This window comes from Miniopterus schreibersii (assembly GCF_964146895.1).
Source record: "Miniopterus schreibersii genome assembly, chromosome: 1".
Classification (NCBI taxonomy): domain Eukaryota; kingdom Metazoa; phylum Chordata; class Mammalia; order Chiroptera; family Miniopteridae; genus Miniopterus; species Miniopterus schreibersii.
Window position 1 is genome coordinate 153,347,855 of NC_138101.1, and position 13,951 is coordinate 153,361,805.

General features: G+C 36.1%; 1 protein-coding gene across 1 annotated transcript in view; it reads left to right on the plus strand.

Moving 5' to 3' along the window:
- UNC13C (unc-13 homolog C) overlaps positions 1 to 13,951 on the plus strand; it is a 462,926-nt gene that overhangs the window by 386,581 nt on the left and 62,394 nt on the right. Inside the window, exons 24-25 of the mRNA XM_081120504.1 lie at positions 3,460 to 3,548; positions 9,690 to 9,839. Of these exons, the coding sequence (XP_080976630.1) occupies positions 3,460 to 3,548; positions 9,690 to 9,839 (239 nt within the window). The remainder of the gene's footprint in view (positions 1 to 3,459; positions 3,549 to 9,689; positions 9,840 to 13,951) is intronic.

Here is a 13,951-nt window from a genome sequence, read left to right on the forward strand (position 1 = left end):
AGAAGTTAAAGCTACTAACTGCCTGGGGTGAGCAACATTTGGAGGAAGATTTGCAAAAGGAGGTGATAAGTGAATTGTCTTTTAAAGGAAAAGTAGAAGAGCCGTAATGACAAAGAACTTAGAAGATTCCTTGCCTGCTAGCTATCACTTCCAGACAAGTCATTTATGCTACCAAGGCTGGATGGTATAAAATATCTCAATGGTGTAAAAATTAGGTACTACCTATATATGACTAAGGTTCATTTTGATCTTGAGAACCACACTTTACTAGCCTAGATTTTAGAATTCTTAGACCTTTGAGAGTGTGGATAAAATCTGTTTTGGGAGTTTTACCATAAATTCAGAATTTGATTCAGTATTTTTACATTTTCATTGAGTATATTCCTCTTTACATGGAGCCATTTATTGTTTCTTTTTTGTCAGGCAATTAAGTTGTTCAGGTACACATGCTATCTCAGTTGCTAATTTAAAATAAATTTATTAACTGTGACTTTAGAATGCTTGAAATTTTTTTCTCTTGGCTTTTAATAATTCAATAATGAAACAAAAAATGTGCAAGTTAATTTTGGTGTTTGATATCATATAACTTATGAACTAGGCTAAGATTGAAATCTTTGTGAAAAAAATTTAGGCAGTTTTTTACCTTTCAAAAGTAGCCAATAGTTTGTAATATATGCTTTTAGTAATTTAGGTGATAAACTCTCAAAGCCAAATTATTATTTTTTACAAACTTTAGGGAATTTGTAGAAGTAAGGAAAATTTCCTTAATTTGGTCATATAAAGAAATGCAAAATTATTCAAGAATTAGAAAAATTCCTTCCTAAAGAGATTTTTTTAATAGAGTGTGGTATTTATGCCCATTATTATTGCAAAAGACCTACAATTTGAATATTGGCCTCAAAATTACCTTTCTACTTTAATGGTTTATGGTATGATTTGGATCACATAAACATTAAGTACTTAACTGAAACTAAAAATTTTTGTTTCTCCCCCCCCCCCCCCTTTTGGCCTGGTTATAAGGATTTTGTCAGCACCTACTTAGAAACCCATCCTTCTCTCAGGAAATGAAAACTGTCAACCAATATTTAAATTTCTATAGTTTGACTATTTCAGATTTTCAAGTAACAGCCAATTATTTGATAAGAAATCTCCATTCCCAGAATATCTAAGGTGGACTAAAATAATTTATGGGAAAATAGCATAATTTTACCCAGCTGACCTATCTAACCATTTTTATATGATTTTAAAGTCATTTTCTTAACAGATGAACAAACTACCTCAAAGTAGATATCAAACTAATATGAAAACAAAATACAGATTTTTAAATAAAAACCAACCCCATTTCCTGAAGCAAACCCTATTATCTGAGCCATTTCTTTGAAGGTGGCAGATGTGTGGGTAAGGGACAATCATCTATGCCCCATACAGTTTCCTAAGGTGTGGGAAACCTGAAGACAACCATATGGAAGTGCTTCTCTTTTTACTCCCTATTCTGCAATATTTTATACAAATAAAATCAGGTAAAAGTTGGCCTTGGGACAACATCAATAAAATACACCAAAAAAATTCACCTTGCATGGTTCCCTAGGATTGGGTTGGACAATCCACATACTTTTTTCGGTTAAAGGTTGCGGAATTATGGTTTATTAGGCTAATTGTGCTTAGGTGCATATTAGTGTGAGGTCTTTTTAAATAGGTACTCTCCAGCTGTCTTTCTGATTCTCACTCCTTGCAGCTAGCTATAGCAGAACAGAACTCTCAGAAAGTATGAAATCAACTCCTAGAAAAGTCTACATCTGTTATGGTGGCCTGTGTGCCTGTAGGTAAGAGCTGTGAGCCTATCTGATGACAAAGAGAGAAAAAAATACAGAGTCCAGAAGAATCATATTAGCTCTAATAAAAAAGCAGGAACTAACCAATCCTGAAATCACCTGGATTTGAGTCAAAATTGACATCAAGGATTGGTTTGAAACAACCAATAAAGCATCAGATGTCAAGTACAATTTTTTAGTTCTATTCCAATGTTTTCAGTCACATCAATACAACCCAAAGCTGCCCAGTGGCTAAGGTATACAAATAATACTTCTCCCTAACAGTTACTTAATATTGGAAAATGCTCTTGGAGGACGTGTAGTACTTTTTGTCCTTGGGCAGGCGCCAGGAGTGTAAGCTGCTTGCGCATCCTGTATGTACTGGGTGTCCTTCTTAGGTTCCATTGATGGAAGTCCTCCTTTAATTTGTTCTGTTCCCAAAAGTTGGCTTTATCCCATTCTCTTCTTCCCAATAGTAGACCAGCCTCTGTAGGAATTATAGGTACTAATAGTAGGAAGCTGAATTTACAAAGAGTCAAAGGAAGATTGGCTTATATTTCAGAGAATAGTCTAAATTTTCCTTCACAGGAATCTCTGTCAGCTTGATACATCTATTAGAAGCCATCCTATTTACCACTTATTTGCAAAAACATGATTAACAAAGGGAATAAAATGTTCTAAATGCTGGTCAAGTTTGTGTTGATCTTTAACATTAGTTACAAAAATATTCTGCAACTTGATAGATCAATGTGTTTATTTTTTGTGCATTGATTTATAGTGCAACTTTATTAATTAATTTTATTTTTCCCTACTTAACATTTTTTTAATATTAACATTTTAAGAACTGAAATCCAGTAAAAAAAAAAGTTGGCTTTTAAAGTTTGCACTTTAAGAACAAGCATTAAAAGCTATTTTGATTTAATTATTTTTTCTTTTGCCCCTAAATTTTCTCAGTAGCTTAGCTCCAAGCTATAAATACTTCAATATTAAAAGAGAAACTTTAAAAAGTAAATAAGTGTGAAACTTTGAATCCTGAACTCTGATTTTCAAAGTCACATCCAAAAAGAGAAGCGGGGCCTTCACTTTCAGAGAAACATTGGAAAGTTTGGATAATTTCTTTACTATTACTATTAGTAATCCTGTTACTATTAATTCCATACTTGGAAAAATATGAAAACACCTTTAAGTGAGACACAATGCAGTACTCAAAAATTAATTTTTTACCATTAAAAAAAATTTGTATTGTGCCTATTCATTTACAGAAATATTAAAGATGAAAATTATTTTGAAGCTACACATATATTTAAGTAATGCATTGTTAGTTTTTCAAAGTTATGAAGCTACCATGCCCTTGAAGGTCATGTTGCTATGCCTTGCATCCCATTGCTGTAACAAACAAAGGCTTTGCTATCTAGCACTTATTTGTGTGCATGCTATGCATTTCAATCACCTTTTGTATATATAAAAACTCTTCTGATTTATTTAGAATTTCCTAAATTCTAAATTGACTTCAAAGATAGAAAAGGAAAGAAAAAAATATACAAGTGTTTTATTGTTTAACATTACCTTATAACAAGCAAAATACTTGTAAGAGAAAAATATGTTTTCTCAGAACCCCTAAATAATATTGTTTATGGTCTCTCTGCAGCTAGATCCTGAAGCTAGTACTATTCTAAAAGAACTTCAAGTTAAACTCAGTGGGGTTCTAGATGAGCTCAGCATCACTTATGGTGAAAGGTAAGTGGCTGATGTAGTTATTTTATTATATTAAGTTTTAGTTAATAGTAATTATGCCTTTAGTGCTGTTTTTCTCCTCTGGCTGGCTAAATCCATTTCACTTGAAGACTTCATGTAAGCAGCATCTCCTCTGGAAAGTGTCCATGACCCTGCATTCTTACAGTGATATCTCTCTATGTGCTCCTCAGAACTCTGTATATCCTTCAGTCAGGTGGCATTTACAGCATTGTGCTCTAAGTCATGGTTTAATTGCTTGATCCCCTCACTTTACTATATGCTTCATAAGGACAGAAACCATATCTCATTCCTATTTGCAATTCTAGTGTTTAGAGCTTAACCAACTGGTATTGAAAGAATGGAGGGAGGGAAGAAGGAAGGAAGAAAACCTTTACATCCATAAGAAATATAAGTTGCATTCATGCCATACATATCAATGTGGCTGAATTTCCAGATAACTGAACTCCAACCCCATAACTGAATTAAGTCAGGGTTATAGGTTTTAGGGCTTTGAAATCTTAATGAAACTACTCTGTGGGAGTTACAGACACATTCATATTTTCTCTATTTTTTTAAAAAATTAACTGTACTTGTCCATGGTGGTGTTCTAAAGAGGGAGAAGTTTATCCAATATAAAATTCATTTTGGTCCTCTAGGAAAAATACCGTCATCTCATCATCAAATATTGAAATAGATAGGAAAGCAAGCACATCTTCGAAGAGGTACACTAATTTCATGCAGAATTTGTTTTAATTTTGTTATTCTTTATTGATTTTTAGAGGGGGAGAGAGAGAAAGAGATCAATTTGTTGTTCCACTTATTTATGCATTCAGTGGTTGTTCCTTATATGTGCCCTGACCAGGGATTGAACCTGCAACTTTGGTGTACTGGGACAATGCTCTAACCAACTGAGCTACCTGGCCAGGGCTAGAATTTGGTTTAAATATTAGCCCAATAAATGTTGACTTACTATTTCAAATTATGCATTCAGCTATCAAATGAAACTAAAAATTACTCTTACAGCAAGGGCTCTTTGAACTCCAGTCATCACTTGTGTTTTGGAACGGTACATTTTAATAAATGTTTATGGATTAGTTATGCCACTTTAAATCAGAGACTAAAAAGTAAAATACACTGACACCATCATATTTTCACTCAAATATAGGAATGAGGCAAAGTAAAGAAAAGCCCATACTTGCCCTCCTCTTCAGAATTAGAAGTGTGTTCATGGTCTTTGTGGAGCCCAGCCTCATAGTTCAGGTGCTGGGTGAGAGGCTGCCTTGCTGTATTGAGCTGAGGGTAGTCACTCTGCCTTCTGTTTCATGTTGTTAGCTGATCTGGATGATCCTGTTAACTTCACCCAGATGAGAATAAGGAACTTGAAGGTTTTGTTTACCTGGAGTTGGAGAAACTGACATTGTCTTGGACAGTTGGAAACTCACTGGCTCTGACTTGGGGTGACACCTAGTGATGGTGCCTTCAGTCAGCTGTTTTAAGCTCACCTCTCTTTACTCTAGTTGTGAATTAGTACGTGGTTAGCAGAAAGACTGTTGCCTTCAGCGAGGAAGGCAAAAATAGAGATTATTTAGCAAAGCTAAGAGGAGAAACAGTGGTCAGGTATAGCCAGGCATGTTTGGAACTTTATCTGAAATAAGATGACTAAACAGAATAGGAACTAGAATATAAATAGAAAAGTATATTTAAATTACTTTCTGTAGTATATCCAAGTCATCTTTATGAACAAGTACTTTTTATTTGGTTTGGGGCCATTTTATTTTGTTTGAAAAAAATTGGAGCAAACTTCAGTTATGAAGTAAGAAGCAGTGTCCTTAGGAGGCCACTTGAAGTACTTTATGCATATGCAGCCAACTATTTTAACCTAGATACTGAAACTCCTGGTTACCCAATATCTATGTCTTCATTATTCTTTAAATATAGGAAAGAACCTAATGCTTTGCTTAATTAGGGCTAGAATTATTGGAATAAATAACCCACATGTCGTGCTTTCCTTATAAAAAAATAACTCTTATATCCTTGTTGCTATGGTTTTATTTCCCACACTACTAACCAGGTCTACATCACACACAGGGTGGGTGGGAAGCCCACAGTGATCAGTGAGATTATGCTGTGAAGTTAAACTGGATAATTTTAGTCTGAATCTTAGAGTCTAAATTAGTGGTCTAGAGCTTCAAAATTAAGTGCATAATTAATTGCCCAAACTCCATTTCATCTGGTGTTATTAAAACCCACAATTAAATAATTCTACTATATGTACCTAGTAGGATGATTTTTCAGTAAAGCCAGGAGAGCCAAACCACACATCTGAAGCCTGGGTTCCTGACATGGCCACAGAGCCCCCACCTGGGAACTGAGACTCAATAATACCACTTCAGTGCTATTTGAAGATGTTCTTAAAATTGCACAACTTGTGCCACTTAGGTTTTTGCAGATTGATTGATTGATTGATTGATTGATTGCATTTACTACATTTCTTTTAATGAAGTATTTGGTACCAGAAGCTGGCTGGATTAACTAAACAAAGAATTCAGGAACATTTTGTAGGAATCCTTCTATAAAGTGAGTGTTTGGCTTTTTGGTGCTCACAGAGTCTGTCATTATTAACTTTTAATAATTCAAGCTGATGAATAAAGACTTTTTCAGCCAAATAAATGGATAGAAAAAATATTTTAGGTGAATTACTAAAAATTGATAGAGACAAAAGATTTTGAGATGAAATGCAGTAGTTACTTCAGCCTGGACTAATGCCAAGATAGAATGCCATTCTCTCTCATACACTGATAGCTCTTCTTCCATATGCCTGATCCCACACACACAGCTCGTTTCTGGTGGGGGTTACCATATGGGTCTGTTGTAGAAACCTATTTATGTGAGTATCATACCTTCTGCTCAGTCTATCCTCTCCACTGATTTGAGAATCAGTGCAAAAGAAAGTAGCTATTTCCAAAGTGATTATCACTGCACTCAACAGGATTGCTGACGACCCAGTGGTAAATCAGCAGTTCAAAATATCCAACATGAGTTACCTTCCTTTTCTGTTGCCCCAAATATCTACCACCTCTACCCTCACTAAATAAACATACCACCTCCTCCACCACCCCCTTTCTCACCTTCTTCACCGTCCCATCCAACCTCCCCAACAACCACTACCTGACCAAAGTCCAAAGGCTGGTCTAGCCAGGTAAAAGCCAAATGGTCATGCATTTGGATTCCTTTAGACCTAAGCCTGAAAGAGGATGTTCTCTTGAATTAGATAAATATGCAGAGAGCCAAGAAATGAACCACATCCATAGCTCAGGCTGATATCCAAGGATCAAGGAACCAGTTACAAATGCCAAGTCCAGAGGGGCAAGAATGTTGTCAACAGTAAAGAAAGTCAGAGAAGTCAAGAGTCAAAGATAGAAACAGGCCAACATGGCTGTAGAAGTAGAACCAAGTCTTGACTATATGCTCAGAATTATGGACTAATATTTATAAACCTGCTATAACAGGTCCAGGAGCAAGAAAAACACCCAAGTGAGGATGACTTAAAATCTATCAAAGATTCCCAATGTTAGGTCGCAAAACCAAAAACTGGAAAAAGGAAGTATTTGACATCAGGCTAACTAAAATATCTCCTTAGTATAAATTCTAAAATAAAATGTCTCATCTGTGCTACAAAACAAATTCTACCTGTTTTGTTCAATGATGTATCTTCAGCACCTAGTAACTGAGACTGGTACATAGTAAGTGTTTATTAAATGTTTGTAGAATGCATGCATGTATTGGTAAATAAATATTGACATTCTTTCTATTTAATTAAAATGGAAGCATTATATAGTGAAATTTCCTAAACTGCTACATGAATTTGAGGGATTGGTACATTTGGATACTTCTCAAGTAGTATGAACTCTACCATCTTTGTGTGTGGCGGGAGAAGAGCATGGGACTGACTTGACTGCAGTACTGATATGACGTCTTTCCTTCTAATCATTACTATTCCAGTGATGTGGCCATTTCCCAAGATTTTAATTATCCGCATTCTCCTAAATGTTTTTTCCTACCTGCGTGCACTTGTGTTATAATGACTCTCATTGTGGGAAATGTGAAAGTAGCTGACATTGTAGAGGAATGGTGGTGATGCTGAGTCTCCACTATTTAAATCTTTTATTTACTGCTGCTTTTGTAAGTGCCACCAAAACTGGTATAAGGGATTTAAAAAGTGAAAAAAATAATAGTGCTAAGGATTACTCTTCACAGACTTAGTTAAATTCTTACAGTGGTGAGGCAGTAGGGATGGGTGGAAGGAGAGGGTCCAATGGTATATTTCATCATTATCTCTTAAGCAACTTCTTTGTGCCAGACGTGATATTTTATTTTATAGTGTGGCAATTTAGCACTGGGGGGGGGAGGGGGGTGTGTGGATCCCTGCCCTCACTGAGCTTATATCCTAGTTGTAGCAATGGGCAATAAGCAAATAAATGAAAATGATGCAATGTGTCAAATAATGAAGAGTGCAATTAAGAAAAAACGAGTTATAAGGGAATGAAGAATAATAGATATGTCATTTCACATCAAGTTTTCAAGACTTCTCTAAGAATGTGGTATTTGGCATGTGCCTGAAATAAGTGAGAGACTGAGAGAACCATGAGAAATTCCATGGAGGAGGAAACATAATAGTGGCCATGAGATAGGAGTGTCCCCAGAGATTTCTAGGAACACTGGGAAGGCTATTGTGGCTGGACTGCAATGAAGCGGAGAAAAGAGTCTCAAAAAATGAGATCAGGGAGGTTTCCATGGCCAGATTATGTGTGGCTTTAATTAAGTCATAAAATACGTTGTAGGTTTTGTTCTAAGTGGACCTGAAAGCCATAGAAGATTTTTAGCAAGAGGAACATGATCTGCTTTCTGTTTTAACAGGATATCTGTAGAGGGTTGAATAGAGAGACAATTTAGGAAATTATGACACAAGTTCAGATGAAAGATAATGGTGGGTTAGTCTATAGTTGCTTTTGGAAGTGGTAATAGATTATCAGATATAGGATACTTTATGAAGATTTGCTGATGGGTTGGATGTTGGCTATGAGAAACTCAGGCTTCTAAGTGAAAAGGTTACATAGGCAATTTAATAAAACAGCCTGGAGTTCAGATTAGAAGTTACGCCTGCATATGTATATTTGGGAATTACCAGTATATTGATGACATGAAAGCCATATGACTAGATATGGTTGCCAAGAAAGTGAGTTTTTATGGAGAAATGGAGTGGTCCAAGGATTGGGCCTAGAGAATTACAATGTGCCTGGCCGGGCGTGGCTCAGCGGTTGAGCGTTGACCTAGGATCCAGGCGATCAGGGTTCGATTCCCAGTCAGGGCACATGCCCAGGTTGTGGGCTTGATCAATGACTCTCTCATCGTTGATGTTTCTATCTCTCTCTCTCCCTCTCCTTTCCTCTCTCTGAAATCAATAAAGATATATTAAAAAAAAAAAAAAAAAGAATTACAATGTAAGGTTGCCAGATAAAATATAGACTATGCCCAATTAAATTTGAACTTCAGCTAAACAATGGGTAAATTTTAGTATGAATATGTCACAAATATTGCATGAGGCATACTTATGCTAAAAAATATTCACTATTTGAAATTCAAATTACCTGGGCATCCTGTGCTTTTATTTGCTAAGTCTGGCAAACCTACTCCAGTGGTTAAATGTCAGGTAATCGGGATGGAGCAAACAGGTTAAAGGAAGGCCAACAGCAAGTGGAGTCCCAGAAGCCAAGTGAAGAAGGTAAACCCAGAAAACAAGTATCTTTCAAGAACAGTCATTTCCCCAAATAATTCTCAGAAGAACACTTCAGCTGTTACTGTGAGAGATAGGGGCCGAATGAACCCCCATTGGATTCATTCACTGTAAAGCGTTACTTTTTTCTGCTTTACATGTGTGAGTTCCAAGTAAGTTTTCATTGCAACAAAAAAATTTTCCAGCTGAACGACTAAGTTTGAAAACTAATGAGCAAAGGAATTCACACCATTTGAAACAAATCAAACTCCTGTGGGTTGAATTAAACAAACAAAAACAAACAAACAAACAAAATGAGCAAAGAAAGGCATAAGTACTTTTATTCCAGTATTTATATTCCTTATTTTTAGTTTCCAGCTTATCATTGAAGAGTGTATAAAACAGATGGGGTTTGAACTAAGTCAAATGAGAACAAATGGAAATACTGCATCTAATAAAAACAGTGCGGCGATGGATGCAGAGATTGTGTTAAGGCCTCTCATGGACTTCTTGGACAAAACGTAAGTTTTCTATTCAGGTTTCTCTTTATTCGTTGCCTAAATTTGACTGGTATGGGTTTAAGGAGAAAAGCTGTTTTCCTCTGTGTAAGATGGTTTTAAAAAGGCTTCTATAATATTAACTCATTAAAAAGCAGAACACTTTCAGCCCATTACTAAATGGCCAAACAGCAGGAGTGACTTTGCACAGGAAAGGAAACATGGAAAGGAAATAAATATTGGTAACTAAGGAGGCTGCTATTCTGAGGGGGAAGAGCTTTAGGATTTAATGCTCCTCGGTTAGCATATTGTTTCACAACCTGTTGGACATTAAAAAAAGACTGAGTTGAGTCCAGAATATCTGATTTTGTGTCAGAAACCTACTGAGGAAGAGAGTGACACAAGTGTGACTAGAATTAATTCGGCTCAGAGACAAGACTGCTGCCCAATCAAACTTCAATACGTATTTATTGAGTGCCCCCCTGTACCAAACCTTGGTCTAGACATTAGGCAGTGATGAAAAAGAGAAGCAAAGTCCCCGACTCTGGAGATTACAAGCTAGTTGGTGGGAGTGGGTGGGACTGAGGCCTTTATGACCAAGGAAGACAGTGTTCTTAACCAAAATGTTTTGTTTGTTTGCTTGCTTGTTATTTTCTAATGTGTCTGCTCAGTCCCTACTCTTAGAAGTTCTAATTTCATCAGTTTGGAGTTGATTCAAGGCTCCTATATTCAAACATGTGTCCAAAATTGGGAACCATTGATCTAAAGCAACCAGAGACATGATTTCTTAAATAGTGATACTTGAAACCAGGATTGAAGGTAGAAGGGAAAATAGAAATAAAACAAATGTGAATGTGTACTAAGGAACTGGTGTTATGCCTAATAGTTTACATATGTCACCTCATTTAATATTGTTGTGGCAAATTAATACCAAGCGGCCAAGATAAATAGGAAGGATGCAATCCTGCTCTTTAAAGGTAAGGAAAACAAAGGAAAAACCTTTTCTATTTATTTACAACTTCTATTTTACTTCCATTTCCCTTTGCCTGTAACCTTACTGCATAAGTAAGACTAATATCTCATCACTTTAATTTCAATATTTGGTAGACAAATTAAGTCTTCTGTGAGTAAATATCTAGAAGCTAGGTAGGAGGTAATTAGACAGCTTAGCAGTAGGCAGGCAGGCAAGTGGGTGTAGAAGAAAGAAATAGCGGAACAGAGAGAGGAAGGGAAGAAGGAAAGGGAGGGAAAGGAGAAAAAGGAAGACAAAGACTTCTCTCATTTTTTTCAATTCCTTAATGTAGACTTTTCCTCTTATTACCTAATTTCTTATACAGCCCCTTAAAATGTTCATCTTATTGTGCGGCTCTTCTCTATGGACAACACAGGGTTGAATCACATGAACACACCACCGCTTGGTTGTGAATGTGATGGTAAACAGAAAGCAGGACAGAGCAATTCTGCTTCTCTTAAAACTCCCCCTGCAATGCCTTCCGTCTTTAGAATTCTAGTCAGCACTGTATAGATATGTCACTTGTCATTAGCAAAACTGTATTTTTGTATATACTGTAACCAAAAGTTGTGGGACATACAGAAAATTTTAAGCTACCCTGTTACTGTCAGCTACTGGCTGAGGGACCTTCAATCCATTTCACCATCTATAAAATGAGGCTAATACTTCTCTTCAGTATATTAGATTATTATTTTACTCAGTTTTAATTTTCTACTTAGAATTATACTTTATTATACCATCACACATATAATTTATTCTAATCCTTAGTAGAAACAGTGTATAAAGATAAAAAAAAAACACAGCTCTGAGCTTTAAAAAATTGTGAGATTTAAAATTTTTGGAAAGAGTTATTATATGAGTCACGAAGAGTTGCAGAAATTCTCAGAGCTAATTCAGAATGCATAACCATAAAGCCACTTGCTAGGAGAGATTTTTTAAAAGTCAAATATTAATCCTGTTCTCAAGGTTAGGGAGAAAAAAATAAGGAAGGTTTACAAATAAACACAGTAAGGTGTAAAGTAATAATCTCCTGTTCAGACAACCAGTATAAATTTTATTTGGATTGAGTTTTTAAAGGTGGATTGGATTTGAACATATGGAAATGAGGGATGGACATTTCCAGGGGGATGGGAGTAAATTTGGATGAGTTATCATGAAAATCTTACCAACTATATGACAGAATATCTCTATGTCCAGCTAGTATACCAGGCGTTTGACAATTTTCTGGTTTATTGGTTCTGTGGTCAGTGAATCTAGATAGCCCTGGCTCCAAATACATGCCTTTCAGTTTGCCTTATCAAGTTGATTGTCTTTGACTAAATTAAGGAAGCGGTTGCTAGATGCCCCATTTTTAGGTGTTTTTTCCCCCCTGTTATTTAAAATTAACAATCATGGGCTGAAAGTCTTCCAGGTAGCTTTGAGAAAGTCCCCTTAGAAATTGTGTTACATTATAAACATATAGGCTCTTTTTGCCTTTGTGCAGCCTCTCTGAGTAAGACATCTTATTTGTATATGTTTCATTTTCTCCACCATGACCTCACTACTCATGAAAGGAGCTGTAAACCTCCAGCTGGCAGAAATCCCACACAGAGCTGCAAACATGTCAATGATTTTATACCATTCATGCAGCTCCAGTCTAAGCAGAGGTAGTTAGCACTCCAAGTACATGAGCTGCCCATAGAAACAAGATCAATTCTCAAATTCAGACCTTGGAAATGGAGATTACACATCTGCTGCAAAATTTGCAGATGTGTTGTGTCTCAAGTTATCCTAGGGATTTCTCTGAGCATAGAGAAATTCTGCTGTTCTGCCATGACATATCTGCTGGCTTCTACCCTATGTCTAGATATTGAATAGCCACCAGCAGGCTAGAAATATTACCCTTGAACAACACTTTCTAAACTAGTGGGGCTGCAGAGTTCCACAGATATGCCTCAGGGGTCCCCAACTCTCCTCTTCATCCAGAGGAGGTTGTTTTCATGTATTGTGATATATTAAATACAGATTATAGTATTAGGAGAAATATTTCTACATGAACATGTATTTTAAAAACCTCTCCCTTTGCCTCTCACATGTCACATGCCTTTAAATATTATTAATTTGATTATTTAAATATTAATTATATATTTACATATTTAAAACAGTCAATTCTCTCTCTCTCAGAACAAGAACCCAGGTTATAATTTCTGAGTCCAAAAGTATGCAGAGTATTTAGCAGACTATAGTCAATGAAGTTTTCATGACATGTATGACCCAGCCTTGGCCCTCTGTGAAATGGGTTTGATTAGCTGTTCTTAAAGGCTCACAGTTCATTGTCATATTTTGATACATTCAGTATTATTTATGCAGCAGTGTGTCTTCATATGCTGCTGGGCCTTCCTACACAAACACATTCATCAAGGACAACACAGGACACGGACGACATGTGGATTTAGAGGAAGAGCCTGACTTTGAATCTCAGCCCTCACTTACTAACTTCACTTCTTTGGACAAGTTCCCTAACCTCTCTGAGCCTGTTTTTGACCTCTAAAGTGTATATAGTAATAGATGAGAAATATCTGCAGATGAGATTAATAAACTGAAGTGTTATGTAAGTGCTAGAAGGTGTCACCATCATTATCTCACCATGAGAATAATTTGTAACAGAGACCTTAAACCTATTAAAGTTGGTATATTTGAAATCTTAAACACACACACACACACACACACACACACACACACACCACAAAAAAAAACTGAACTCAGAGAAACAGAGAACAACTCTTGTGGTTGCCAGGGGTGGGGAACGGGGCGGTGAGATAAATAAGTCCTGGGGATGTAATGTACAGCATGGTGACTAGAGTTAACAATACTGTATTGTATATTTAAGAATTGCTGGGAGAGTAGATCTTAAAAGTTTTTATCACAAGAAAAAAATTATAACTATGTGAGGTGATGGATGTTAACTAAACGCTGTGGTGATCATTTAACAATATATACTCATGTCAAATCATTGTTATACACCTTAAACATACACAATGTTATATGTCAATTATATATCAATAAAACTGGAAAATTCATAAATAATAAAGTTGGTAAATATCGGCTCTTGTGCGCAGTTAGATGCATCTTTGCCATCTTGTTC